Source organism: Pristiophorus japonicus, chromosome 1 (genome assembly GCF_044704955.1).
Source record: "Pristiophorus japonicus isolate sPriJap1 chromosome 1, sPriJap1.hap1, whole genome shotgun sequence".
Classification (NCBI taxonomy): domain Eukaryota; kingdom Metazoa; phylum Chordata; class Chondrichthyes; family Pristiophoridae; genus Pristiophorus; species Pristiophorus japonicus.
In genome coordinates, this window is record NC_091977.1 from 8,916,699 (window position 1) to 8,942,941 (window position 26,243).

Consider the following 26,243-nt stretch of genomic DNA (forward strand, 5'->3'; position numbering starts at 1 on the left):
TGCCTCGCGTTACCCCTCTGTCTGATCCCTCCTATTTCTGAACTACTCTTTATTCTAATAGCTGTACATTTCCATTTTTTACTAATAACAGAGTAGGACTATTTTTCATTAAAAAGGAGAAACTTATTTATTTTAATATAAAGGCAGTTGACGGAGTTGATACTGCGGTTGAACTTTTTGATCTTGTTTATCAAGGACACTGCTTTTTGGTTCTCACCGAAAAGCAGACTGAATTGTGGAATGTGATCCTCAAAATCCAGGAATCTCAATGAAAATGGAATGTGATTTATTCATTGTAAATCAGTGCCTTGAATATAGGGAACAGTGTCCCTTTCTACATTACAGGCAAGGTCACTGATTCTCAAACGCTCCCTCACTGAAACATGCTCTACTTGCCCCATTTCATTCCCAGAACTAGACCCAGCAAAGTTTCCTTCCACATTGGGCTGGAAACATACTGATCAAAAAATGCTCAAAAAAGTACAGGAATTCTTCCCCCTCTTTGCCCTTTACATGGTTACTATTCCAGTCTATATTAGGATAATTGAAGTCCCCATTATCACTACTCTAAAGTTTTTGCATCTTTCTACAATTTGCTCTTCTATGTCCTTCCCACTATTTGGTGGCCTATAGTATACACCCCGCAGTGTAATAACTCCTCTATTGTTCCTTAATTCTAACCAAATTGATTCTGTCTTCGAACCGTCAAGTACATCATTCCTTTCTAGTGCTATAACAGTACTTGCATGGATTTTCAAAAATTCGTTCCTGGGATGTGGGAATCGCTGGCAAGGCCGGCATTTATTGCCCATCCCTAATTGCCCCTTGAGAAGGTGGTGGTGAGCTGCCTTCTTGAACCGCTGCAGTCCGTGTGGTGAAGGTGCTCCCACAGTGCTGTTAGGGAGGGAGTTCCAGGATTTTGACCCAGCGACAATGAAGGAACGGCGATATATTTCCAAGTCAGGGTGGTATGTAACTTGGAGAACTTGGAGATGATGGTGCTCCCATGCGCCTGCTGCCCTTGTCCTTCTAGGTGGTAGAGGTCGCGGGTTTGGAAGGTGCTGCCGAAGAAGCCTTGGCGAGTTGCTGCAATGCATCTTGTAGATGGTACACACTGCAGCCACGGTGCGCCGGTGGTGGAGGCAGTAAGTGTTTGCATGGATCTTCTAGGTTATCAACAAATTTGAATTTGGCTCACCTCTCAATGTCACAAAGTGTCAGATATCCTTGAGATACAGCCTAATTAAGGGAGAAAACAACCCAGGAATATGAAATCAATCCAAAATCAAGAACTGTACAATCACCCTCCTGCCCCACCCCTATAGTTGCAAAAATTGAATGTGTACCCAGTCAAAACAGAACATGAATCTCTTCCATGGGTTATTTTCCCTCCTCGCCTGGAACCACTGACTATTTTCCTTCCAGTTCCTCCCCTCCCAAGTGGTTATTCTTCAGGGGTGAGCCTCGATAGTGAGTGTAGATGAACTATTTGACTTTGGTAGGACATCACAGCACAGGTATTTTCACTGGAATCTGATATGCATGCACTACGGATGTGATCCTTTCACACCAGTAAAGAATCCATAATTACTAAGGAACATCTTCATTGGGAAGTAAGCACAAAGAAAAAAGCTATTGCCTGAAATCAATGACTTACCGACAACTGTAATGGTGAAATAGAGGAATAGGAGGCCTTTCAGCCCCTCAAGCCATTTCCACCATTCAATTAGATCATGGCTAATCTGTATCTTAACTCCATCTACCTGCCTTGGTTCCGTACCCTTAATACCATTTCCTAACATCCTAAATAGGATTGTTAAGACCTGGAACGCACTACTTGACAGGGTGGTAAAAGCAGATTCCATAGGAAATTTCAAAAGCCAATTGGACATTTATTTGAAGAGGACTAATTTGCAGGGTTATAGGGAGAAAGTTGGAATGTGAGACTGAATTTGGCAGCTCTTTCAAAGAGCCGGCATAGACACGAAGGGCCGAATGTACTCCTTGTGTATTGCAAGATTCCCCAAATTAGTTTTGAAGTGCGGTATAGTTTTCTTTATATGGTGACAGCCTTTCTGTGCCAACAATAACAAACCACGATTAGATGAATTAGCAGTTAATCTGCTTGTTGGCCAAGACACTGAAAGAACACACCCTCCCCTGCTTTTCTTCAAAGTGACATGAGATCTTTAACAACAGGCTGACAGGACCTTCGTGTAATGTCTTATTCTAAAGGGAGCAGTGTGCGGCGGCCCGGCCCGGAAATCAGCGCGGTCCCGGCCATCAAGACCATCAGCAGGCCGGGGTCATTGGAGGGAGCAGCGTGCGGCGGTATACCACTGCAGGGAGCAGTGTGTGCTGCTGCAGGAGGGCGACGGCTGCGAAGCCAGGTCGCTGATTGCAGTTCGGGCAGGCACAGCAGGAGGGGTAAAGGAGCGGCAAGAGTCCGTAGAGGGAAGTGACGGGGGCCCAGGAGAGGCGTGAGTTCGGGGTCCAGAAGAGGCGAGGGCCCAGGGGCAGCACACGCCAGCCCACACTGCGATATGTGTGCGTGCTAGGTCCGTGCAGCAGAGCAGGTCTCCAGTCGTCTTGGTTAACCCTTACCACTGGACCAAGACTTAGCTCTGTCAAGCCCGTGTGGTGGCTGGGGTGCAATGGCCATCACATGTTAAAAAAATCCACACACAGGCATCTTCCACCCTTCAGGATGTAGTTTGGGATCTGGAATATTAGGTGCTTCATTGAAACACCTGTGAACGCACCCCTTTTTGGTGTGGAAGCAAGTCATCCTCGCTTCGAGGGACCGCCTGTGATGATGATTATTCTAAAGGCCAGCCCCTCCCACATCACAGCACTCCCTCTGAACTGCAGTGGAGTATGAACCTAGATTATAAACTCCAGCCCTGCCGTGGGGTTCTAAACCACAACCCTCTGACTTTCTAAAATTAGGCAACAGGTTAGCATTTTACACCTTAGTTGTTTTCCATGCCTGTATATAACTAGAGTCCCAGTATAGGAGCTTGCAGTCTCACCAATAACCATCACTGAGCATATAACCAGTTTACCAGTGGCATAAGCACATAACCAATATTGCTGAGATCACAGTTTGTTTTAATGACTTTTCATTCTAGTCTGTTTTAAGTAGGTGAAATGCTTTGAATAACTTTTGTTTTTCCCATCTCAAACAGTATGATGGAGAAATCCGAGTTCTGGGAACTGTAGAGGTTTCTCAGTCCTTAACGGCTAAGAAATGGGCCAACCGAGACCTGCCATTGAAAGCAGGTGAAGTGTTGGACATTATACAGCACACCGATGACACAAAACTGCTCTGCCGGAATGACGATGGAAAATGTAAGTTTTTTTTAAAAAACTGAATACCATCTTGAAGCTTTAATAAGAAATTGGTACGGTTTCCTCAACTTCCTGTAGACTGTGACTCATGCTGTTCATAAGAACATAAGAAATAGGAGCAGGAGAAGGCCATACGGCCCCTCGAGCCTGCTCCGCCATTTAATATGATCATGGACTCAGGTCCACTTCCCTGCCCGCTCTCGATAACCCCTTATCCCCTTATCGTTTAAGAAACTGTCTATTTCTGTCTTAAATTTATTCCATGTCCCAGCTTCCACAGCTCTCTGAGGCAGCGATTTCCATAGATCCACAACTCTCTGAGAGAAGAAATTCATCCTCATCTCAGTTTTAAATGGGAGGCCCCTTATTCTAAGATTATGCCCTCTAGAGTAGGTGAAATGCTTTGAATAACTTTTGTTTTTCCCATCTCAAACAGTATGATGGAGAAAGCAAAGAGTAGGAGTAAATGGGTACTTTTCAGAATGGCAGGCAGTGACTAGTGGGGTACCGCAAGGTTCTGTGCTGGGGCCCCAGCTGTTTACACTGTACATTAATGATTTAGATGAGGGGATTAAATGTAGTATCTCCAAATTTGCGGATGACACTAAGTTGGGTGGCAGTGTGAGCTGCGAGGAGGATGCTGTGAGGCTGCAGAGCGACTTGGATAGGTTAGGTGAGTGGGCAAATGCATGGCAGATGAAGTATAATGTGGATAAATGTGAGGTTATCCACTTTGGTGGTAAAAACAGAGAGACAGACTATTATCTGAATGGTGACAGATTAGGAAAAGGGGAGGTGCAAAGAGACCTGGGTGTCATGGTACATCAGTCATTGAAGGTTGGCATGCAGGTGCAGCAGGCGGTTAAGAAAGCAAATGGCATGTTGGCCTTCATAGCAAGGGGATTTGAGTACAGGGGCAGGGAGGTGTTGCTACAGTTGTACAGGGCATTGGTGAGGCCACACCTGGAGTATTGTGTACAGTTTTGGTCTCCTAACCTGAGGAAGGACATTCTTGCTATTGAGGGAGTGCAGCGAAGGTTCACCAGACTGATTCCCGGGATGGCGGGACTGACCTATCAAGAAAGACTGGATCAACTGGGCTTGTATTCACTGGAGTTCAGAAGAATGAGAGGGGACCTCATAGAAACATATAAAATTCTGACGGGGTTAGACAGGTTAGATGCAGGAAGAATGTTCCCAATGTTGGGGAAGTCCAGAACCAGGGGTCACAGTCTAAGGATAAGGGGTAAGCCATTTAGGACCGAGATGCGGAGGAACTTCTTCACCCAGAGAGTGGTGAACCTGTGGAATTCTCTACCACAGAAAGTTGTTGAGGCCAATTCACTAAATATATTCAAAAAGGAGTTAGATGAGGTCCTTACTGCTAGGGGGATCAAGGGGTATGGCGAGAAAGCAGGAATGGGGTACTGAAGTTGAATGTTCAGCCATGAACTCATTGAATGGCGGTGCAGGCTAGAAGGGCCGAATGGCCTACTCCTGCACCTATTTTCTATGTTTCTATGTTTCTAGTTCTAGTCTCTACTATCAGCGGAAACATCCTCACTGCATCCACCTTGTCAAGCCCCCTCATAATCTTATACATTTCGATAAGATCACCTCTCATTCTTCTACTCAACCTACTCAACCTTTCCTCATAAGTCAACCCCCTGATCTCTGGAATCAATCTTGTGGACTTTCTCTGACCTGCCTCCAAAGCAAGTATATCCTTTCGTAAATATGGAAACCAAAACTGCACGCAGTATTCCAAGTGTGTCCTCACCTATACCCTGTACAACTGTAGCAAGACTTCCCTGTTTTTATACTCCATCCCTTTTGCAATAAAGGCCAAGATTCTATTAGCCTTCCTGATCACTAACCTTTTGTTTTTCATGCACAAGTACCCCCAGGTCCCACTGTACTGCAGCACTTTGCAATCTTTCTCCATTTAAATAATAACTTGCTCTTTGATTTTTTTCTGCCAAAGTGCATGACTCACACTTTTCAATATTATATTCCATCTGCCAAACTTTTGCCCACTCACTTAGCCTGTCTATGTCCTTTTGCAGATTTTGTGTGTCCTCCTTACACATTGCTTTTCCTCCCATCTTTGTATCATCAGCAAACTTGGCTACATTACACTCGGGCCCTTCTTCCAAGTCATTAATATAGATTGTAAATAGTTGGGGTCCCAGCACTGATCCCTGCAACACCCCACTGGTTACTGATTGCCAACCAGAGAATGAACCATTTATCCCGACTCTCTGTTTTCTGTTCGTTGGCCAATCCTCTATCCATGCAAATATATTACCCCCAACCCCGTGAACTTTTATCTTGTTCAGTAACCTTTTATGTGGCACCTTGTGAAATGCCTTCTGGAAGTCCAAATACACTACATCCATTGGTTCCCCTTTATCTATCCTGTTTGTTACATCCTCAAAGAATTCTAGAAAATTTGTCAAACACTCCTGGACAACATTCTGATACCTCAGCCAAGGGCTCATTCTTCATGTGTGAGCCTGGGCATGATGTGTTGATTTTAGGGAGCCTCACCTGACACCCTGTAACCTTATGGCCTGGCATATCCCTCATTCTACCATTACCATCAAGCCAGGGAACCAACCCTGGTTCAATGAGGAGTGCAGAAGAGCATGCCAGGAGCAGCACCAGGCGTACCTTAAAAATGAGGTGCCAACCTGGGGAAGCTGCAACACAGGACTACATGCATGCTAAGCAGCGGAAGCAGTATGCTATAGACAGAGCTAAGCGATCCCACAATCAACGATTCAGAGCAAAGCTCTGCAGTCCTGCCACATCCAGTCGTGAATGGTGGTGGACAATTAAACAACTAACGGGAGGAGGAGGCTCCATGAATATCCCCATCCTCAATGATGGCGGAGCCCAGCATGTGAGTGCAAAAGACAAGGCTGAAGCGTTTGCAACCATCTTCAGCCAGAAATGCTGAGTGGCTGATCCATATCGGCCTCCTCCTGAGGTCCCCACCCTCACAGAAGCCAGTCTTCAGCCAATTCGATTCACTCCACGTGATATCAAGAAACGGCTGAGTGCACTGGATACAGCAAAGGCTATGGGCCCCGACAACATCCTGACTGTTGTGCTGAAGACCTGTGCTCCAGAACTAGCCGTGCCTCTAGCCAAGCTGTTCCAGTAAAGCTATAACACAATGTGGAAAACTACCCAGGTATGTCCTGTCCACAAAAAGCAGGACAAATCGAATCTGGCCAATTACCGCCCCATCAGTCTACTCTCAATCATCAGTAAAGTGATGGAAGGTGTCGGCGACAGTGCGATCAAGTGGCACTTACTCACCAATAACCTGCTCACCGATGCTCAGTTAGGGTTCCGCCCAATTAAGGATGGGCAATAAATGCTGGCCTTACCAGCGACGCCCATATCCCGGAAGGAATATAAAAAAAAAACACCCATATACAACAACAACTATTTGAATTTATGTAGCGCCTTTGACATAGTAAAATGTCACATGGCACTTCACAGGAACGTTAATGAATACTGAGCCACATAAAAAGAGATGTTAGGACAGGTGACCAATAGGTGGGTTTTAAGGAGCATATTAAAAGAGAAGAAAAAGGTGGAGAGGTTTAGGGAGGAAATTCCAGAGCTTAGAGCTTAGGCAGCTGAAGGCACAGGTGTCAATGGAGGTGCAAAGAAAATTGGGGATGTGCAAGAGACCAGAATTGGAGGAGCATAGAGATCTTATTGGAGGGCAGGAGGAGGTTACAGAGATAGGGAGTGGGTGAGGCCATGGAGGGATTTGAAAACAAGGCGCATACCTTCCCTCAACAGGTAGAGATCAGAGATGGCAACCTTGACGGGTTTCTTTCCCTCAAGACCACAGATGCCAATTTTAGTCTCCCAACTGCACCCTAATGCAATGCAGAAAACACCAGGGTGAGAACTTGGGACTTTTGTGATCTGCATCACTGTGTACCACACAATATGGTACATTTACCAACTGAGCTATGGATTGTATGGGGTCACTCATTGATGGGAACTCATTGCTGACATCAGCTAGATGGGTTTCTAATGGGTTTGAAGACCCAAAATAGAAGGCCAACATAGAGGTGGGAAACTCTATTCAACTGCAAGTACCTGCTACTATGTACTGGAGGTTCCAGATCATTTTTTTAGATGGCAGGAAGGACATTAGTTTTAAATAATTCATCCTATTTTTAAAAAGAACAATGGAGGTATGGGTGTTGAGTCGGAGATGTGATCATGACTGAGAGTAGCAAGAGCACATAAGACGGCGAGGTCAAGGGGGGTGGCTGTGAATATGCGTTGGAAAGTTTACATTGAGGGAGAGGTTTAAGGAGTAGAGGAGGACAGTGAACTCAGAGGAGAGAGGGGAAGGGACGTGAGATGGAGATTAAAATTACCACGGTTGGAGTCAGTCAGTGCAGAGGCTGAGGGAGGAAAGGAAGCTACATATCTCAGTGGAGCTTGAGGTGGGCGGTAAAGAATGAGGGTTTTTAAGAAAAGGTGCGAGGACTGGAACAGGGTCAGGCGTTCGAATGTACCAGAGGACTAGGGTGAGAGACCAAGGTGAAATTTGGTGATGAGGGCCACACCGTCACTGTGGTGGTTTGGGTCAGGCAGATGGTGGAAAGTATAACCAGGTGAGGAGACTTCAATAAAGAGCAAGGTATCACCACATGTGAGCCAAGTTTCTAAGCTAGAATGGCAGTGCAATCATTCACAATGATTTAATGTTATTCATTAATATAATCTGATCTGGAAATGTTTGATGCTGATACTAATATTCCTCACTTGAGGGATCACAGAATAAAAAGATTGAAAACAGATGGGAACAAGGATAAGGCGACGGAATTGCAATTCTACTTTTAACTGTTTCCTTTAACCATTAATGCTGGGGATGTTGGCCTGGTCGAGGACACTAACTTTGGTGCATCTGTTGATCAGCTCCGCTGGGCCGCCCACATTGTCCGCATGCCTGACACAAGACTCCCAAAGCAAGCGCTCTACTCAGAACTCCTACACGGCAAACGAGCCAAAGGTGGGCAGCGGAAATGTTTCAAGGACACCCTCAAAGCCTCCCTGATAAAGTGCAACATCCCCACTGACACCTGGGAGTCCCTGGCCAAAGACCGCCCTAAGTGGAGGAAGTGCATCCGAGAGGGCACGGAGCACCTCGAGTCTCGTCGCCGAGAGCGTGCAGAAACCAAGCGCAGGCAGCGGAAGGAGCGTGCGACAAACCAGATTCCCCACCCACCCTTTCCCTCAATGACTATCTGTCCCACCTGTGACAGGGACTGTGGTTCTCGTATTGGACTGTTCAGTCACCTGAGAACTCATTTTTAGAGTGGAAGCAAGTCTTCCTCGATTCCGAGGGACTGCATATGATGATTAACCTTCAAGTCCCCGGCCTGCAATTTCCTCAGACCCTCCTCCACTGGTATAAGTACAGCGGAGCAGAACCTCCGTCCACACATCCGGTCCCCCCCTTCCCCTCCACCCCCCCCCCGCCAGGCCAGTAGTCTATCCCAAATTCCATGGGGACGGTCATTTGCGTCGCTGGGTGGGCTGTTGCTGCCTGCAAGGACACATCAGTGGTGGCCTCCTCGGCTCGAGCTGATCTGCCCTTGTGAAGCAGAGCGGAGTCCTCTGGAGGCACACAGGTAAGTGGCCCAACAAGGAAAGTAAAAAAAAAAAAGTTTAAAAACCTACCTGTTTGGGCCTGTTCTGGTCCCGACTCTTTTTCCCTCTGCCTTGCGCTGACTGAGAAGCCACAACCACTTCCCCGCTCAGGTTAAAATAGCAGTCGGGGCCCGCGTGGCATCATCAGAGCCCAATCTGCATATTTAAAGAACTACACCGGTTTCCTAGTCCGTCGCAGCGGGTCAGGCAGCATCTGTGGAGAGAGAAACAGAGTTAACGTTTCGGGTCGGTGACCCTTGGTCAGAACTGGAGAGTGTTTGGAAAGAAAGGATTCTTAACAAGCACTGAAAGAGGGCGGGGAAGAAAGAACAAAAGGGAAGATCTGTGATAGGTTGGAAGACAGGAGAGATTGGAGAGACATAGAAACATAGAAATTTACAGTGCAGAAGGAGGCCATTTCGGCCCATCGTGTCCGCTCCGGCCGACAAAGAACCCCACGGCCCTCAGTCAGCAGCCGTGAAGGTTACATATAAACCTGTGAACAATGAACAATGGCAGAAAGGTAAAGAGCACCCCAACCAGTCTGCCCCACACAACTGCGACACCCCTTGCACTGAAACATTCTACACTCCACCCCAACTGGAGCCATGTGATCTCCTGGGAGATAAAAACCCAGGCCAAATTGGGGGAAAAAATCTGGGGGAACAAAATGGGATGATGTCCAAATTCAAATGGTAATGCTAGGAGTTAGAAAAACATTAGTCAAGATAGGGTGTGAATGCAGCATCCGCAGTATTTTGCTTTTGTATTTGTGGCCCGGTCCTTCTCTCCCGTTCAGATGAGCAGGTTAAAGTAGAAGCTTGTGGGAAGGGAGCAGTGGTCAGTCTCCCAGGTGATTGTAACCACGCCCTCCCCCAGGCAGGCAGGGATAAAATCGTCCTAACCGTATTTTCAGCCTTTTCTGTTATGGTGCAGTATCAGCATTTACAAATCCTGTTTAAATCATATATGTTTACTAATTTGTCTCCTTTTCTTTTTTTTTTAAAATACAGTTGGATATGTTCAAAAAGTCAACTTAGCACGAGGGTGAGTATATCTTGCAATGCACTAATGTTGAGATTCCTTCTTTAAGGGTCCTGGTGGTAGATTCCCTCTTTAAATGGATTTTTTTTTTAGATTTGATGTTTTATTAAAGGTGTCATCCCACGAGATTTTTCTGTAAATTTTCCAAAGAACTGAAGTTAATTTCTTACAGCTAAAATAACACATGACCTTGACAGCTATTCTACAGCTCTCAAATATAAGATCAAGAATAATCGCAACACTTAAGGAAGAAAGTACAATGTAGATAAATATTAGTGCAGTTATAGTGAACAAGCCCATTCATTTAACACAGGAACAGGCGAGTGGCCTTGCCAACCACTGACACTGCTGTTCTCATGTTGTAAGCTGACTGCAAATATCTTTGCTGTAGATGACAAAGCTGCTAGGCTGGCTGACCCAAAACAGGTTGAGGCATTTGTCCTATGTTACTGGCTGGTAGCTATGCCAAAGTCTGGTGCTTACTAATCACCTTGGCATTTGCTGGATGGAATGAATTTCATAGAATCACAGAATCATAGATTAGTCAGCGCAGAAGGAGGCTATTCAGCCCACTGAGTCTGCGCCAGCTCTTTCGAAGAACAATCCACTTAGTCCCACTCCCTCACTCTCTCCTCATAGCCCTGCGATTTTTTTCTCCTACAAGTATTTATCTAATTCCCTTTTGAAGGCTACTATTGAATCTGCAAACACCACCCTATCAGGCAGTGCATTCCAAATCCTAACCACTCGTGGCATAAAAATGTTTTTCCTCACATCTGGTTGTTTTGGCATTGACCTTAATTCTGTGCCCTCTCGTTATCGGCCCTTCATCCACTGGAAATAGTTTCTCTATTAACTCTATCTAAATCCTTCATGATTTTAAACACCTCTGTCAAATCTCCCGTTAGCCTTCTCTGTTCCAAGATTAAGCAGTTCCCTAATTATATGTCTTAATATAACATTTATCCTCATTACCGACCCCATCTAACAATGTGTGCCAATCCATCGCTCTTAGTCTGCCTTCCTGAAATTAAAAGTAATTGCTGTACTCCTCTCCTTTTTCATTGTGTTATTTATTGAGTTACAATGGCCCAGAAATTCCGCTTTCTCCTTCCCGCGGGCGTTCGACTAGATTTTAGAGAAAAAATACGCGCCTACCTGAAGCTGCTGCCCGCGCTCGACTTTCCGATGCACACGCCTCCTCTTGCTGCGCATCACAGCGCATGCACGTCGGGACGTGCGCAGGCCTGTAGCTGGAGTCACATGGCTCTGGGCAACCAATCAGGTATAGTATATTCTCATTCATAGTAATAGTAAGTCCGAAGCTCCTATTACTATGAATGAGAAACCCTCCCAAACACCAAAAGCACTAATAAAAATAGAAAATATGCACTACATATTTAAGATTCATTTAAATTAAAGTTATTAATGCCTTATAAAAAAAAATTCCCGATTTTTTAATTATGCCTTAAAATAAATTTACCATTGTGGAAAGGGTTTTTTAACAATAAAATATGTTTTCATAACTTTATTTTTATATGTTTTTGTGTGTTTTAAAAAACTTGCACCTGTAAAAGTAAGCTTTAAGCCTGCTTTTTCAGGCGCAAGATTTTTGAGGACATTTGTATGCGTAAATATCGCACATTTGCACGTACAAATGCCCTCGCTCCCGATATGCGCGAGATCTGTCAAGCCATAAACTTGACAGATCTGAAAAGCCGGTTCTGACTTTTCCGATGCCTTCCCGGGTCCGTAGAAACTTCGTACGAGCCCAGGGCATCGGAATTTCTGGCCCAATGTGGCCGTTGTTAGCCAACTGCTCTCTGACACTTCTTCAACCATCCTCTGGCTATTAGATAAGAGTAAGTCAAGTATTGCTGCCCCCTTCAATTTCTATGGTTGTATAAGTCAAATATTAGAATCAGTAATGCACTTTTCTATTTCTATTATAATCTGCTCAATTAATCCCTGACAAAGTAAAATCCCCTATCACAATTTTATTAGCTCCCATATGTACTTCCCTGATTTGATTATGAAGTGTCTTCACAAAAGAAGAGGATGAAGTTAATGATGAAGTAGACTCAAGATATTGGATTGGATAAAAATAGATGGAAAGGAGGTGCTAATTATGTTGGCATTACTCAAAGTTAACATAGAAATATAGAAAAATAGGTGCAGGAGTAGGCCATTCGGCCCTTCGAGCCTGAACCGCCATTCAATGAGTTCATGGCTGAACATGCAACTTCAGTACCCCATTCCTACTTTCTCGCCATACCCCTTGATCCCCCTAGTAGTAAGGACTACATCTAACTCCTTTTTGAATATATTTAGTGAATTGGCCTCACCAACTTTCTGTGGTAGAGAATTCCACAGGTTCACCCAATCTAGATGGAATGCATCCTAAGTTGCTGAGGGAAGCTAGGTTGGAGATAGCAGAAGCTCTGACCACAATCTTTCAATCCTCCTTGGATAGGGGAGTAGTGCCAGAGGACTGGAGGATTGCAAATGTTACACCCCTTAATTCTCACTTGGAGAAGAATGGGTTAGTAAAGGACAGTCAGCACGGATTTGTTAAAGGAAAATCATGTCTGACTAATCTAATTGAGTTCTTTGATGAAGTAATAGAGAGGGTTAATGTTGCAGTAGATGTTGTGTATATGGACTTTCAAAAAGCATTTGATAAAGAACCACAAAACAGACTATTTGGAAAATAGAAGCACATGGTATTAAAGGGATGGTGGTAACTTGAGTTTGTAATTGGCTAAGCAATAGGAGGCAGAGCGTAGTAGTGAATAGATGTTTTTCTGACTGGAGAGAAGTATACAGCGGGGTCCCCCAGGAGTCAGTATTAGGACTATTGCTTTTCTTGTAATATATAAATGACCTGCACTTGGATATAGGAAGTACAATTTCAAAGTTTTCAGATGATACAAAACTTAAAACATGGTACATAATGAGCAAGATAGTAGCGGACTTCAGGAGGACATAGGCAAACTAGTGAAATGGGCAGACACATGGCAGATGCAATTTAATGCAGGTAAGTGTAAAGTGATACACTTTGGAGAAACAACAAAGAGAGGCAATGTAATCTAAATGTACTATTCTGAGCATGCTGTTCTCCATCTCAGTTACATAGAAACATAGAAAATAGGTGTAGGAGTAGGCCATTCGGCCCTTCGAGCCTGCACCACCATTCAATATGATCATGGCTGATCATGAAACTTCAGTACTCCATTCCTGCTTTCTCTCCATATCCCTTGATCCCTTTAGCCGTAAGGGTCACATCTAACTCCCTTTTGAATATATCTAATGAACTAGCCTCAACAACTTTCTGTGGAAGAGAATTCCACAGGTTCACAATTCTCTGAGTGAAGAAGTTTCTCCTCATCTCAGTCCTAAATGGCTTACCCCTTATCCTTAGACTGTGACCCCTGGTTCTGGACTTCCCCAACATCGGGAACATTCTTCCTGCAACTAACCTGTCCAATCCCATCAGAATTTTATATGTTTTTATGAGATCCCCTCTCATTCTTCTAAATTCCTGTGAATATAAGCCTAGTTGATCCAGTCTTTCTTCATATGTCAGTCCTGCCATCCTGGCAATCAGTCTGGTGAACCTTCACTGCACTCCCTCAATAGCAAGAATGTCCTTCCTCAGATTAAGAGACCAAAACTGAACACAATATTCCAGGGGAGGCCTCACTAAGGCCCTGTACAACTGCAGCAAGACCCCCCCCTGTTCCTATACTCAAATCCTCTCGCTATGAAGGCCAGCATGTCATTTGCCTTCTTCACCGCCTGCTGTACCTGCATGCCAGCTTTTAATGATTAATGTACCATGACACCCAGGTCTCGTTGCACCTCCCCTTTTCCTAATCTGTCACCATTCAGATAATATTCTGCCTTCCTGTTTTTGCCACCAAAGTGGATAACCTCACATTTATCTACATTATACTGCATCTGCCATCCATTTGCCCACTCACCTAACCTGCCCAAGTCACCTTGCGGCCTCTTAGCATCCTCCTCACAGCTCACACTGCCACCCAGCTTAGTGTCATCTGCACTTACCATTATTCATCTTTAACATACTCACTATGTCTCCCATTTTTTTTCTTTCTATCCCTTGTAAATGCACCGCCAGAAGTTAGCCCTAGAACTCTTCCCAATGCCCGAGCAATCTAAAACTCCCAATTCTACCTCAGGCTGCACATTCATATCTACCTTTCCATAAGTAACCTGGCCTGTGGCACTGGAAGTAATTCTTAGATTCTCAACCTTCAGATCTTGTTTTTAATCTAATACCTATTCCTTCAAACTCTGTTTGCAAGAATCCTGCTATGTCATTTGAACCAAGAATTCTAGTTGCTCACCTTCTCCAGAATAATTTCCACCCATTCTATTATGTCCTGTATCCTAGCATCTGAAAAGCAATATAGCATTTGCCTCCTAGTTGTGGCAGTAGAAAAGGCCATCTATCCCTCTAATAAAAGAACTATCGCTTACCTCTCTCCCAAAATAACCAATTTCTCCACAATGCTATTGTATTGTTTATTACTTATTCTCCCTTGTATCACCATCCTTGTCCAGCATTGCATCTGGCGAAGTCCTGGCCTTCACTCCTCCGGCGACGTCCTGGCCTTCACTCCTCCGGCGACGTCCTGGCCTTCATTCCTCCAGCGACGCCCTGGCCTTCACTCCTCCGGCGACGCCCTGGCCTTCACTCCTCCGGCGACGTCCTGGCCTTCACTCCTCCGGCGACGTCCTGGCCTTCATTCCTCCAGCGACGCCCTGGCCTTCATTCCTCCAGCGACGTCCTGGCCTTCATTCCTCCGGCGACGTCCTGGCCTTCATTCCTCCATCGACGCCCTGGCCTTCATTCCTCCAGCGACGCCCTGGCCTTCACTCCTCCGGCGACGTCCTGGCCTTCATTCCTCCAGCGACGCCCTGGCCTTCACTCCTCCGGCGACGTCCTGGCCTTCATTCCTCCAGCGACGTCCTGGCCTTCATTCCTCCAGCGACGTCCTGGCCTTCACTCCTCCAGCGACGCCCTGGCCTTCACTCCTCCGGTGACGTCCTGGCCTTCACTCCTCCAGCGACGTCCTGGCCTTCACTCCTCCGGCGACGTCCTGGCCTTCATTCCTCCAGCGACGTCCTGGCCTTCATTCCTCCAGCGACGCCCTGGCCTTCACTCCTCCGGCGACGTCCTGGCCTTCACTCCTCCGGCGACGCCCTGGCCTTCACTCCTCCGGCGACGCCCTGGCCTTCATTCCTCCAGCGACGTCCTGGCCTTCATTCCTCCAGCGACGCCCTGGCCTTCACTCCTCCAGCGACGTCCTGGCCTTCACTCCTCCGGCGACGCCCTGGCCTTCACTCCTCCAGCGACGTCCTGGCCTTCACTCCTCCGGCGACGTCCTGGCCTTCATTCCTCCAGCGACGCCCTGGCCTTCACTCCTCCGGCGACGTCCTGGCCTTCACTCCTCCGGCGACGTCCTGGCCTTCATTCCTCCAGCGACGTCCTGGCCTTCATTCCTCCAGCGACGCCCTGGCCTTCACTCCTCCAGCGACGTCCTGGCCTTCACTCCTCCAGCGACGTCCTGGCCTTCACTCCTCCGGCGACGTCCTGGCCTTCACTCCTCCGGCGACGTCCTGGCCTTCATTCCTCCAGCGACGCCCTGGCCTCCCCCGGCCGCTGGACCCACTCAACAGCAGAGTCTCTGTCGAGCACGTGGTGTGCACAATGGCTGTGGTCACTCTGACCTCTCCTCCTTCCACAAAGTAGACCTCTGACCATCCCAATGCCTGCCGTCAGCCAGGCCTCGGTTTTCTCACCACCTTACCGAAGGGTGCTACTCAGCACCGAGCTTACAGCTCGCATCCCGCTGTGGGCAACTAGGCTCATGCAGCACTGCCTGGTCTCCAGTCGTCTCGAACCCCCTTGCCACTGGACCAAGACCTTGCTCTGCTAAGCCCGTGTGGTAGCTGGTGTGCAGCGGCCGCCCACGTTAAAAGAACTCACGCACAGGCATCTTCCACCCAGCATTGCATACCTGTGCGTCGCGCCATGATTTCTGGCCGCCAAATCAGGGTTCAGGAGACCAATTTCGGGTGGTGAGCCATCTATTTTATAACTTTTTAGTACGAGTGGCTTGCTAGGCCACTTTAGAGGATCGTTAAGAGTCAACCACGTTGCTGTGTACCTCTGAAACAACTTCAGACCCTTGGGAGTTTTTTTAATACATTCGAGAGTTGTAGGTGTTGTTGGCAAGGCTGGCATTTATTGCCCATCACTGAGAAGGTGATGGTGGGCTGCCTTCTTGAACCGCTGCAGTCCATGTGGTTTTTGTTGTAGCGGTTTGATTTGACTAATTAGCCTGTTAGGCCACATCAGAGGGAGGTTGAAGGACAAACACGTTGGTTGTGGGACTGGAGTCGCATATAGGCCAGACTGGGTAAGGACATTAGTGAACCAGTTGGGTTTTGAACGAAAATCCAATAGCTTCATGCCTACTTTTATTTGAGCTTTAAAACTGAATTCAATTTCTCAAGCTGCCATGTTGGGATTTGAACTCGTGTTCTCTGGATTATTAATCCAGGCCCCCAGACTACTCATCATCGTAGGCAGTCCCTTGAAATCGAGGAAGACTTGCTTCCACTCTAAAAATGAGTTCTTAGGTGACTGAACAGTCCAATACAGGAATTACAGTCTTTGTCACAGGTGAGACAGACAGTGGTTGAAGGAAAGGATGGCTGGGACTGGTTTGCCGCACGTTCCCTCCGCTGCCTGCGCTTGATTTCTGCATGTTCTCGGCGAGAAATCTCCCTGTTATCAGCCACTGGGAAAGTCATCGCTAGAATCCTCCTCAACCGTCTTCTCCCTGTGGCTGAGGAGTTCCTCCCGGAGTCACAGTTGCGGATTTTGTCCTCTACGGGGTACAACGGATATGATTTTTACGGCACGACAACTGCAAAAGAAATGCAGGGAACAGCACCAACCCTCTAGATTACTAGTTCAGTAACATGACCACTACATAACCGTACCCTTAAATAGCCGTATTTGAATGGGCTGGTTTCAGCACAATCAGCCCATCCAAATTGAGCTGCCATTTACAAAACAATGACTTTCATACTTGGCTTGTCAGTCAAACCCACACGGTCATTATTTGAAATACAAAAACAGCCAAAAATAACCCGGTCACCAGTTAAACAGGTACTTAACAACAAAGTAGTTAATAAATCGTATGAATGTACAAAACTGGTGGACAGGAAAAGACCAGCTGGTCTATTGAGCCTGTCCTTACAGTCATGTTGCAGCTAAGCATCATGACCTTCAAAGCTCCCCAGCCATGTAATCCACTGGGAGAGACAGATGAAACAAAAACCTAGGCCAATTCAGGGGGAAAAAAATTCTGCAAACATTTCTTTCGGACCCCCAAAGGCGATCAAAACGAGATCCAGGAGCCCACAGTGGCCATGTGACATATTGCCCTACATCACACCTATCTTTTATACCACTAAAATCAGCCACAGCCAGGAACTCATCCAGGTAGAAACATAGAAAATAGGTGCAGGAGTAGGCCATTTGACCCTTCGAGCCTGCACCACCATTCAATATGATCATGGCTGATCATGCAACTTCAGTACTCCATTCCTGCTTTCGCTCCATACCCCTTGATCCCTTTAGCCGTAAGGGCCACATCTAACTCCCTTTTGAATATATCTGACGAACTGGCCTCAACAACTTTCTGTGGTAGAGAATTTCACAGGTTCACAATTCTCTGAGTGAAGAAGTTTCTCCTCAGCTCGGTCCTACATGGTTTACCCCTTATCCTTAGACTTTGACCCCTGGTTCTGGACTTCCCCAACAGCGGGCACATTCTTCCTGTATCTAACCTGTCCAATCCCGTCAGAATCTTATATGTTTCGATGAGGTCCCATCTCATTCTTCTAAATTCCAGTGAATATAAGCCGAGTCGATCCAATCTTTCTTCATATGTCAGTCCTGCCATTCCAGGAATCAGTCTGGTGAACCTTCACTGCACTCCCTCAATAGCAAGAATGTCCTTCCTCAGATTAGGAGACCAAAACTGTACACAATAAAATGTAGTACAGTACTCATACACCCACTCACTTCAGTTCAGGCCAAACCCCAGCCTCTAATCCAAAGAAAGTGCTTGCTCCACATCTCAGAAAGCACGCACGACCAGAAAAAGGACTGCTGTTTTGCAAAAGTATTGTGGGGATGGAATGACCAAGCTCTGCACCAGAGGAAGTTAATTACTCTTGTTGTTACAGAGTTGTGCTGAATAAAGATGAAGCAGATAAAACACTGCAAGCTGAGCAACAAAGGAAAAGATGCATCTCATTGATGTTAGTATTTTAATAGAAAACATTGATGTAAAATACTTTTGATTTTTCTTTTTAGAAATGGAGAAGAGGATGGCGAGATCTATGACGATATTGATACAGGTACGTGGACAACCAAAGGCTCCCTTGGAGGAGGACCTGGGGTGGCGGGGGCAGGGGGGGGGTGACATAGAGTGGTTGATGCACCAGGAAAAATGCACTAGGTGCTAAAAGATCTGTGATCTGTCAGCAATCCAGTACAACTTTCTGTGATGTCACACTGACATGCAAAAGAAACAAGGTGTGAGAACAATTGCAATTTCCTCAAATCTTGTCTATTCCATTAGGGGAAGGCAGCAAGGGAAAGCGGGCAGCTCTGCCACACATGGAGAGAGGGCAAAGAAACACAGTGACTATTTGTACTATCCTTTTTCTGTCCTTCTGCGCCTGCGTCCTCTGGACTATGCCCCCGATGCCTTCCGCCCGAAACTGGAACCGGAAATGGGGCCCTGCGATTGACCACGTTGTTCCTCCGAGCCTGCAGGCAGGGAGCAGAGAGGCGGCGGGCAGCGTATTCTCCAAGGGGACCAATCAGCAATCAGGTCATGTGATAATGGAGAGCCAATCAGAGACTATGCAGCCATTTTGATAGTACAAATAGCTACGTCCGAAAATAAATGGTCACAGGGTAAATCTCCTTGTTCAATTCTTAAAGAGCCTCTAAAGTAAGCATTAGAAGTAGGCTGTCAGCTCTCTCTTGGCCAGAGACTGATGCAGAGCACAAAGAGGTCTAACGAAGGAGAAAATAATAAGACCCAGCAATGTGCTTATGCTGAGATATCAAGTTAATTAAAACTATCCTATGTAATCAAAACTGAGGAACTCCTTACCTCCCTCATTCTTTGCTTCCACCTACATTCTACCAAACAACCAAAGGCTCCCTTGGAGGAGGACCTGGGGTGGCGGGGGCAGGGGGGGGGGTGGTGTGGGGGGGTGACGTAGAGTGGTTGATGCACCAGGAAAAATGCACCAGGTGCTAAAAGATCTGTGATCTGTCAGCAATCCAGTACAACTTTCTGTGATGTCACACTGACATGCAAAAGAAACAGGGTGTGAGAACAACTGCAATTTCCTCAAATCTTGTCTATTCCATTAGGGGAAGGCAGCAAGGGAAAGCGGGCAGCTCTGCCACACATGGAGGGAGGGCAAAGAAACACAGTGACCGAACCGTCACTTGTGTTTTCTCATCTTCTCTCCCTTTCTTTTCGACCTGCACTTTGGGCCTTCACTGGCATTTCTTAGTAAAAGCAAAACCCTGTCATTCATAAAAATAATAATTTATATAAGTAAAACAAATGCCCCTTTCAAACTCATAGTCACTAAATACTCCAAGAAACATGACGTTTACCGTTTACAGCATCTTGTGCTGTTCAGTGACTCTGTTAGCCTATATAAATATCTGTTGTTTTGAAATGCAGTGCTCGCAGTGCTAGGTGCCAACGCTGGTTGGAGATTGGGCTACAACATTACAACCTTGATTCTTAAACCCATGCTCGTCAATGAGGTGATTTTATCGAAACGTATAAGATTATGAGGAGGCTTGACAAGGTGGATGCATGGAGGATGTTTCCACTGGTGGGGGAGACTATAGAATGTTGGAAAATGACCACCAATACATCCACTATTTCTATGGTCGCTTCCTTAAGTACTCTGGGATGCAGACTATCAGGCCCTGGGGATTTATCAGCCTTCAATCCCATCAATTTCCCTAACACAATTTCCTGACTAATAAGGATTTTCTTCAGTTTCTCCTTCTCGCTAGACCCTCGGTCCCCTAGTATTTTCGGGAGGTTATTCGTGTCTTCCTTAGTGAAGATAGAACCAAAGTATTTGTTCAATTGGTCTGCCATTTCTTTGTTCCCCATTATGAATTCACCTGATTCTGACTGCAAGGGACCTACATTAGTCTTCACTAACCTTTTTCTCTTCACATATCTATAGAATATTTTGCAATCAGTTTTTATGTTCCCTGCAAGCTTACTCTCATACTCTATTTTCTCCCTCCTAATTAAACCCTTTATCCTCCTCTGCTGAATTCTAAATTTCTCCCAGTCCTCGGGTTTGCTGCTTTTTCTGGCCAATTTATATGCCTCTTCCTTGGATTTAACACTTTTCCCTAATTTCCCTTGTTAGCCACGGTTGAGCCACCTTCCCATTTTTATTTTTATGCCACACAGGGATGTACAATTGTTGTAGTTCATCCATGTGATCTTTAAATGCCTGCCGTTGTCTATCCACTGTCAGCCCTTTAAGTTTCATTCGCCAGCCTATCCTAGCCAATTCACGTCTAGTACCGTTGAAATTTCCTTTCTTTAAGTTCAGGACCCTAGTCTCTGAATTAACTGTGTCACTCTCCATCTTAATGAAGAATTCTACCATATTATGGTCACTCTTCCCCAAGGGGCCTCGCACAACACGATTGCCAATTAATCCTCTCTCGTTACACAACACCCAGTCTAGGATGGCCAGCTCTCGAGTTGGTTCCTCGACATATTGGTCTAGAAAACCATTCCTTATACACTCCAGGAACTCGTCTTCCACAGTACTGCTACCAGTTTGGTTAGCCCAATAAATATGTAGATTAAAGTCACCCATGATAACTGCTGTACCCTTATTGCACATGTCCCTAACTTCCTGTTTGATGCCGTCCCCAACCTCCCTACTACTGTTTGGTGGTCTGTACACAACTCCCACTAACGTTTTCTGTCCTTTGGTGTTTCGCAGCTCTACCCATACAGATTCCTCATCATCCCAGCTAATGTCCTTCCTTACTATGTCGGAAAGGGAATATTATTTGAATGGGAAGAAATTACAACATGCTGAGGTGCAGAGGGACCTGGGGGTCCTTGTGCATGAAACGCATGAATCCCAAAAAGTTAGTTTGCAGGTGCAGCAGGTAATCAGGAAGGCAAATGGAATGTTGGCCTTCATTGCGAGAGGGATGGAGTACAAAAGCAGGGAGGTCCTGCTGCAACTATATAGGGTATTGGTAAGACCGCACCTGGAGTACTGCGTGCAGTTTTGGTCACCTTACTTAAGGAAGGATATACTGGCTTTGGAGGGGTACAGAGACGATTCACTAGGCTGATTCTGGAGATGAGGGGGTTACCTTATGATGATAGATTGAGTAGACTGGGTCTTTATTCGTTGGAGTTCAGAAGGATGAGGGGTGATCTTATAGAAACATTTAAAATAATGAAAGGGATAGACAAGATAGAGGCAGAGAGGTTGTTTCCACTGGTAGGGGAGACTAGAACTAGGGGGCACAGCCTCAAAATACGGGGGAGCCAATTTAAAACCGAGTTGAGAAGGAATTTCTTCTCCCAAAGGGTTGTGAATCTGTGGAATTCTCTGCCCAAGGAAGCAGTTGAGGCTAGCTCATTGAATGTATTCAAGTCACAGATAGATAGATTTTTAACCAATAAGGGAATTAAGGGCTATGGGGAGTGGGCGGGTAAGTGGAGCTGAGTCCACGGCCAGATCAGCCATGATCTTATTGAATGGCGGAGCAGGCTCGAGGGGCTAGAAGGCCTACTCCTGTTCCTAATTCTTATGTTCTTATGTTCTTACTATTGCGTTAATCTCCTCGTTAACCAGTAACGCTACCCCACCTCCTTTTCCTTCCTGCCTATCTTTCCTGAATGTTGAATACCCCTGGTTGTTGAGTTCCCAGCCTTGGTTACCCTGGAGCCATGTCTCCGTAATCCCAATTACATCATATCCGTTAACAGCTAGCTGCGTAGTTAATTCATCCATCTTATTACGAATGCTCCTCACATTGAGACTCAGAGCCTTCAGGCTTGTTTTTTTAACACTCTTTGTCCTTTTAGAATTGTCCTTTAGCATCAAGCATTCATATGCTAACATCCCACAATATCATTTTGATCCCTAAAAATGCTTCCTTAATATACAGCACTCAAAAAGGAAATGTCTTAAAAGAAATTTCAGTTAGGAGCAGAGATGACTTAAGTTCATGATCTAAAAATAGTATTAGGCTTCACAGTACCTGGGCTGTTAAATGTGCTGTGCGATACGTGAGGCAAATCTATTCAGACCAGAAGGGTCCCAGTCCCGGGTTCAAGCCATAGTCTGCTGAGTTAGGCAATCTCAATTAGAGCAATCCTGGAATAAAAGGGTAAAAATTCAATCAGAGATCGTCCTCTTTATTACTGTTGGGTGGATTTTCGTTTGGATTGCATCTCTGCTAGTGCCTCGGAGGGGCGGTAATGGGTCGCAGAACGCATAGCGCCCGAATGGACAGCTTGTAGTGCCCCGCTGGGAAATTTGGTGCTGGTTTTGCGGCAGTGCTGAGCAGTACCGCCCGGGACTGTTGTGCCGGTTTCAACGGTGATGCGATATTTGCTTGGAGCAGCACCCTTGGCGCCCCATAGTGAAACCGTCAGAGCTGTCCCTGGGCGCTAGGGGGTGGGGGGGGGGGGGGAGAGTCCTATATCGGGAATGCTTTTTGACCCGGATTTTTTTTTTTGCAGAGAGGCCTCTCTTAAGGCGCTCCGAAGTCGGCTCCTTAGCAATGGATTTTCAGTTGCTCATCCGGCCTAACGCACTGAGAGAGGTTGGAACGCCTCCCTTAGCGCTCCGCTCCACTCTCAGGGCGCAGCAGCCGAACTTTTTGGCTGCCGTCGCAAACCATTTTCCGCGCACAAAGTTTACCGACCCACCGCCATTAGCGCCCTAAAAAGCCTCCGACTGAAAATCCAGCCCACGTGACTCTTCTCTGTCCCTAGGCAACAAAGCAGCAAAAACAACCGACCTTAAGTTTGAAGAGTAACGACCATATTCTAATAAAGTTCATGTTGAAAATAGATAAAGAGGAAGAGGAGTCAGAAGTCAAGGAATTGGACAGGAAAATGACTAATTTCAATGGGATGAAAGGAGTTGAAAAATATGGCAGATGAAGCAGCAGACCTGTAATGAAATATACTGAAAGGTTAAATGGATAATATACAGGTTAAGTGTGTTGTTACTGAGTATAAAAGGGATGTGTGAAGGCAGGGATTCCATGAATCGAGAGGATAGAGCAAAAGAGAAGTTTAAAAAAGAGACATGATGAATGCAGATAAAAAAAACTGAGTAGCAAAAGGGAGATGAGAAAGACTAAAAAGAGTATTAAAGGCAACTGAGTCAACGCGAACAAAATCAGTAAGGACTTTTATTTTAGTAACAACATTCAGCGCCTTTAAACATAGAAACAAACATCACAAGATACTTCACAGGCATAAGAACAAAAATAGACACCAAGCCAAAAAAGGAGATATGAGAATGACCATAAGCTTGGTCAAAGAGATGGGTTTAAAGGAGACAGAAGTAGAGGGGCAGAGGGGTTTAGAGAGGGAATTCTGTAATTCCCTAAGAGGCTGAAGGTGTAGCTGACAGTTGTGGGGCAAAAGGAGGGGCGTGGCAATGCACAAGAGAGCAATAGAGTCTGGGTGTTGAAGCACTAAAGAGATAAGCAGCAACAAGACCATGGGGAGAGGGGGGTTTAAACATAAGGATGTGAATAGGGAACACATATAATAAATAAAAGGATTATCCAAGAAGGAGTAGGACCACTTAGAGATAAAGATGACCTGGGCTCAGGTTGGGATTGACCAGGTGCCAAGGTTAATAGCCTATACCTGCTCCTATTTCTTATGTTACGAACAATTACGTTCAACCTGAGACAGTGGAGGGAGGGGACTGGAATTCGTCATCATCATCATAGGCAATCTCTCGAAATCGAGGAAGACTTGCTTCCACTCAGGTGACTGAACAGTCCAATACGGGAATTACAGTCTCTGTCACAGGTGGGACAGACAGTGGTTGAAGGAAAGGGTAGGTGGGACTGGTTTGCCGCACGCTCCTTCCGCTGCCTGTGCTTGATTTCTGGATGAGACTCGAGGTGCTCAACGCCCTCCAAGATGCTCTTCCTCCACTTTGGGCGGTCTTGGGCCAGGGATTCCCAGGTGTCGGTGGGGATGTTGCACTTTATCAAGGAGGCTTTGAGGATGTCCTTGGAACATTTCCTCTGCCCACCTTGGACTCGCTTGCCGTGTAGGAGTTCCGAGTAGGGCGCTTGCTTTGGGAGTCTCGTGTCGGGCATGCAAACGATGTGGCCCGCCCAACACAGCTGGTCAAGTGTAGTCAGTGTTTTGATGCCGGGATGTTGGCCTGATTGAGAACACTGACGTTGGTGTGTCTATCCTCCCAGTGGATTTTCAGGATCTTGCGGAGGCAGCGCTGGTGGTACTTCTCCAGCACTTTGAGGTGTCTGCTGTATATAGTTCACCGGAATTAGTGGCTAGGGAACAGGGAAGAAGATGGCTTCAGCCTTCCCAATGTTTAGCTCCAGGTAATTACAGCTCATCCAAGACGGAATGTTGGACTGCACAGTTGTCTTAAATTTATACTCACTACTTTCCAACTCACCAACTAAAGGAAAGCGTTTTTCCCTATTTACCTTATTAAAACCCCACATAACTTTGAACCCCACTATCATATTTTCCTTAAATCTTCTTTGTTCTACTGAAAAGAGCCTTAGGTTCTCTGGACCCTTCTCATAACTAAAGCCTTGTCTCTAATATCATCTTAGGTACCCTCTCTTAGGCTTTATGTCCAGCATTTTCTGTTTTAGTTCAGATTTGCAGCATCTGTAGATCTCATTTGCCTCTATGTGTCATTTTTTGTTATTATTTTAGAATGTATCTACGATAATGACTGACCATAACTCAAAGGAAAGAGCTGCCAGAGCCCAGCTTGCCCACATCTCCTTCCATCTGCACTGTTTAACAATCCAAAACTTTCACCTTGCGAAGAAAGGAAACCTGCAAATTCTCCGGCTAGCAACATCTCGCTTCCCAAAGACTAACTGTGAGCTGATCCCACTGTGTCACCACAGGGAAGAGTCTATAAAACCAAGATGACTAAGTCGCATTACGCAGCATGATCGATATTCGGACATATTTTTTTTCTCAACCATTGTGAATCATGGATCTCCTTGGGAATAAGAATTATTTATATAAATGTGAGAGTTTGAACTAATCCAATAATGCGGAAGACCTTTGGACATAGAACAGGTTTTTTTTGTCGTGTTTTTCTTCCTGAGAACAATGTTTGGTACACATGATTCGACAGGCTGCAGTACTGCTGTTTAACTCTTCCTCAGTTACAGTGAGTAAAATATACAAACAGTGATATATGTCCTTCTTTTGTAGGTATCGAGTTAAATCTCTTTCCCCTCATGTCCTTAATGAATTCCTCCTTCTTTTGTGAATAGTCAATTTGTTATGGGCAGTGAATACCCTGTTTTCTGTGTGATTAAAGACCGATTGTCTAACTTGTAGGGTACTCTTCATTCTTTGTAGGTACTGCCCTCTACACAGCTGCTGGAGTTACGCTAGCTCTGGCACACACACGCTGATGTTATAAGTATTTTTAAAGGGAGATTGTCCTTTTATAGCATTTTCTCCAGGGTGTGATGTGGTGCTGGCTCATCTCCCTTGGAGGTTGCCAGCTAGAGTAGAATTATGGTTCAGCTTAAGATTATTCACAGGATGTAGATTTGTATGTGAAATCGTATTAAAAGAAGTACACCATCGTGAATGGTGAGTAGTTATAACTGACCTGTTCTTCATTGACATTTAAATCTCTGGTAGGAATGTCCGTAAACCAAGTGCAAAGTGCAGGAAGAGGCTATGGGAGGAGGGAGGGGTACTTTTGGATGTAAAGTACATCATCATAGGCAGTCCCTTGAA

At 45.8% G+C, this 26,243-nt stretch overlaps 1 protein-coding gene and 1 long non-coding RNA gene across 4 annotated transcripts in view; one reads left to right on the top strand and one right to left on the bottom strand.

Annotated features, from left to right (window-relative positions):
• Positions 1-25,825, top strand: part of LOC139262123 (FYN-binding protein 1-like) — a 307,778-nt gene extending 281,953 nt beyond the window's left edge. For all 3 annotated transcript variants that reach the window (XM_070877275.1, XM_070877287.1, XM_070877279.1), the window contains 4 exons: positions 3,189-3,351; positions 10,059-10,092; positions 18,512-18,555; positions 25,188-25,825. In XM_070877275.1, coding sequence (XP_070733376.1) covers positions 3,189-3,351; positions 10,059-10,092; positions 18,512-18,555; positions 25,188-25,210 — 264 coding nt within the window. In that variant the 3' untranslated portion in view covers positions 25,211-25,825. The remainder of the gene's footprint in view (positions 1-3,188; positions 3,352-10,058; positions 10,093-18,511; positions 18,556-25,187) is intronic.
• LOC139262145 (uncharacterized) lies at positions 1,200-22,582 on the bottom strand. The gene is made up of 3 exons (XR_011592914.1): positions 22,499-22,582; positions 9,076-9,259; positions 1,200-1,239 (listed from the first exon to the last, which is right to left on the bottom strand). It is a non-coding gene; the product is annotated as an uncharacterized lncRNA (long non-coding RNA).
• Positions 25,826-26,243: the final 418 nt, after the last annotated feature.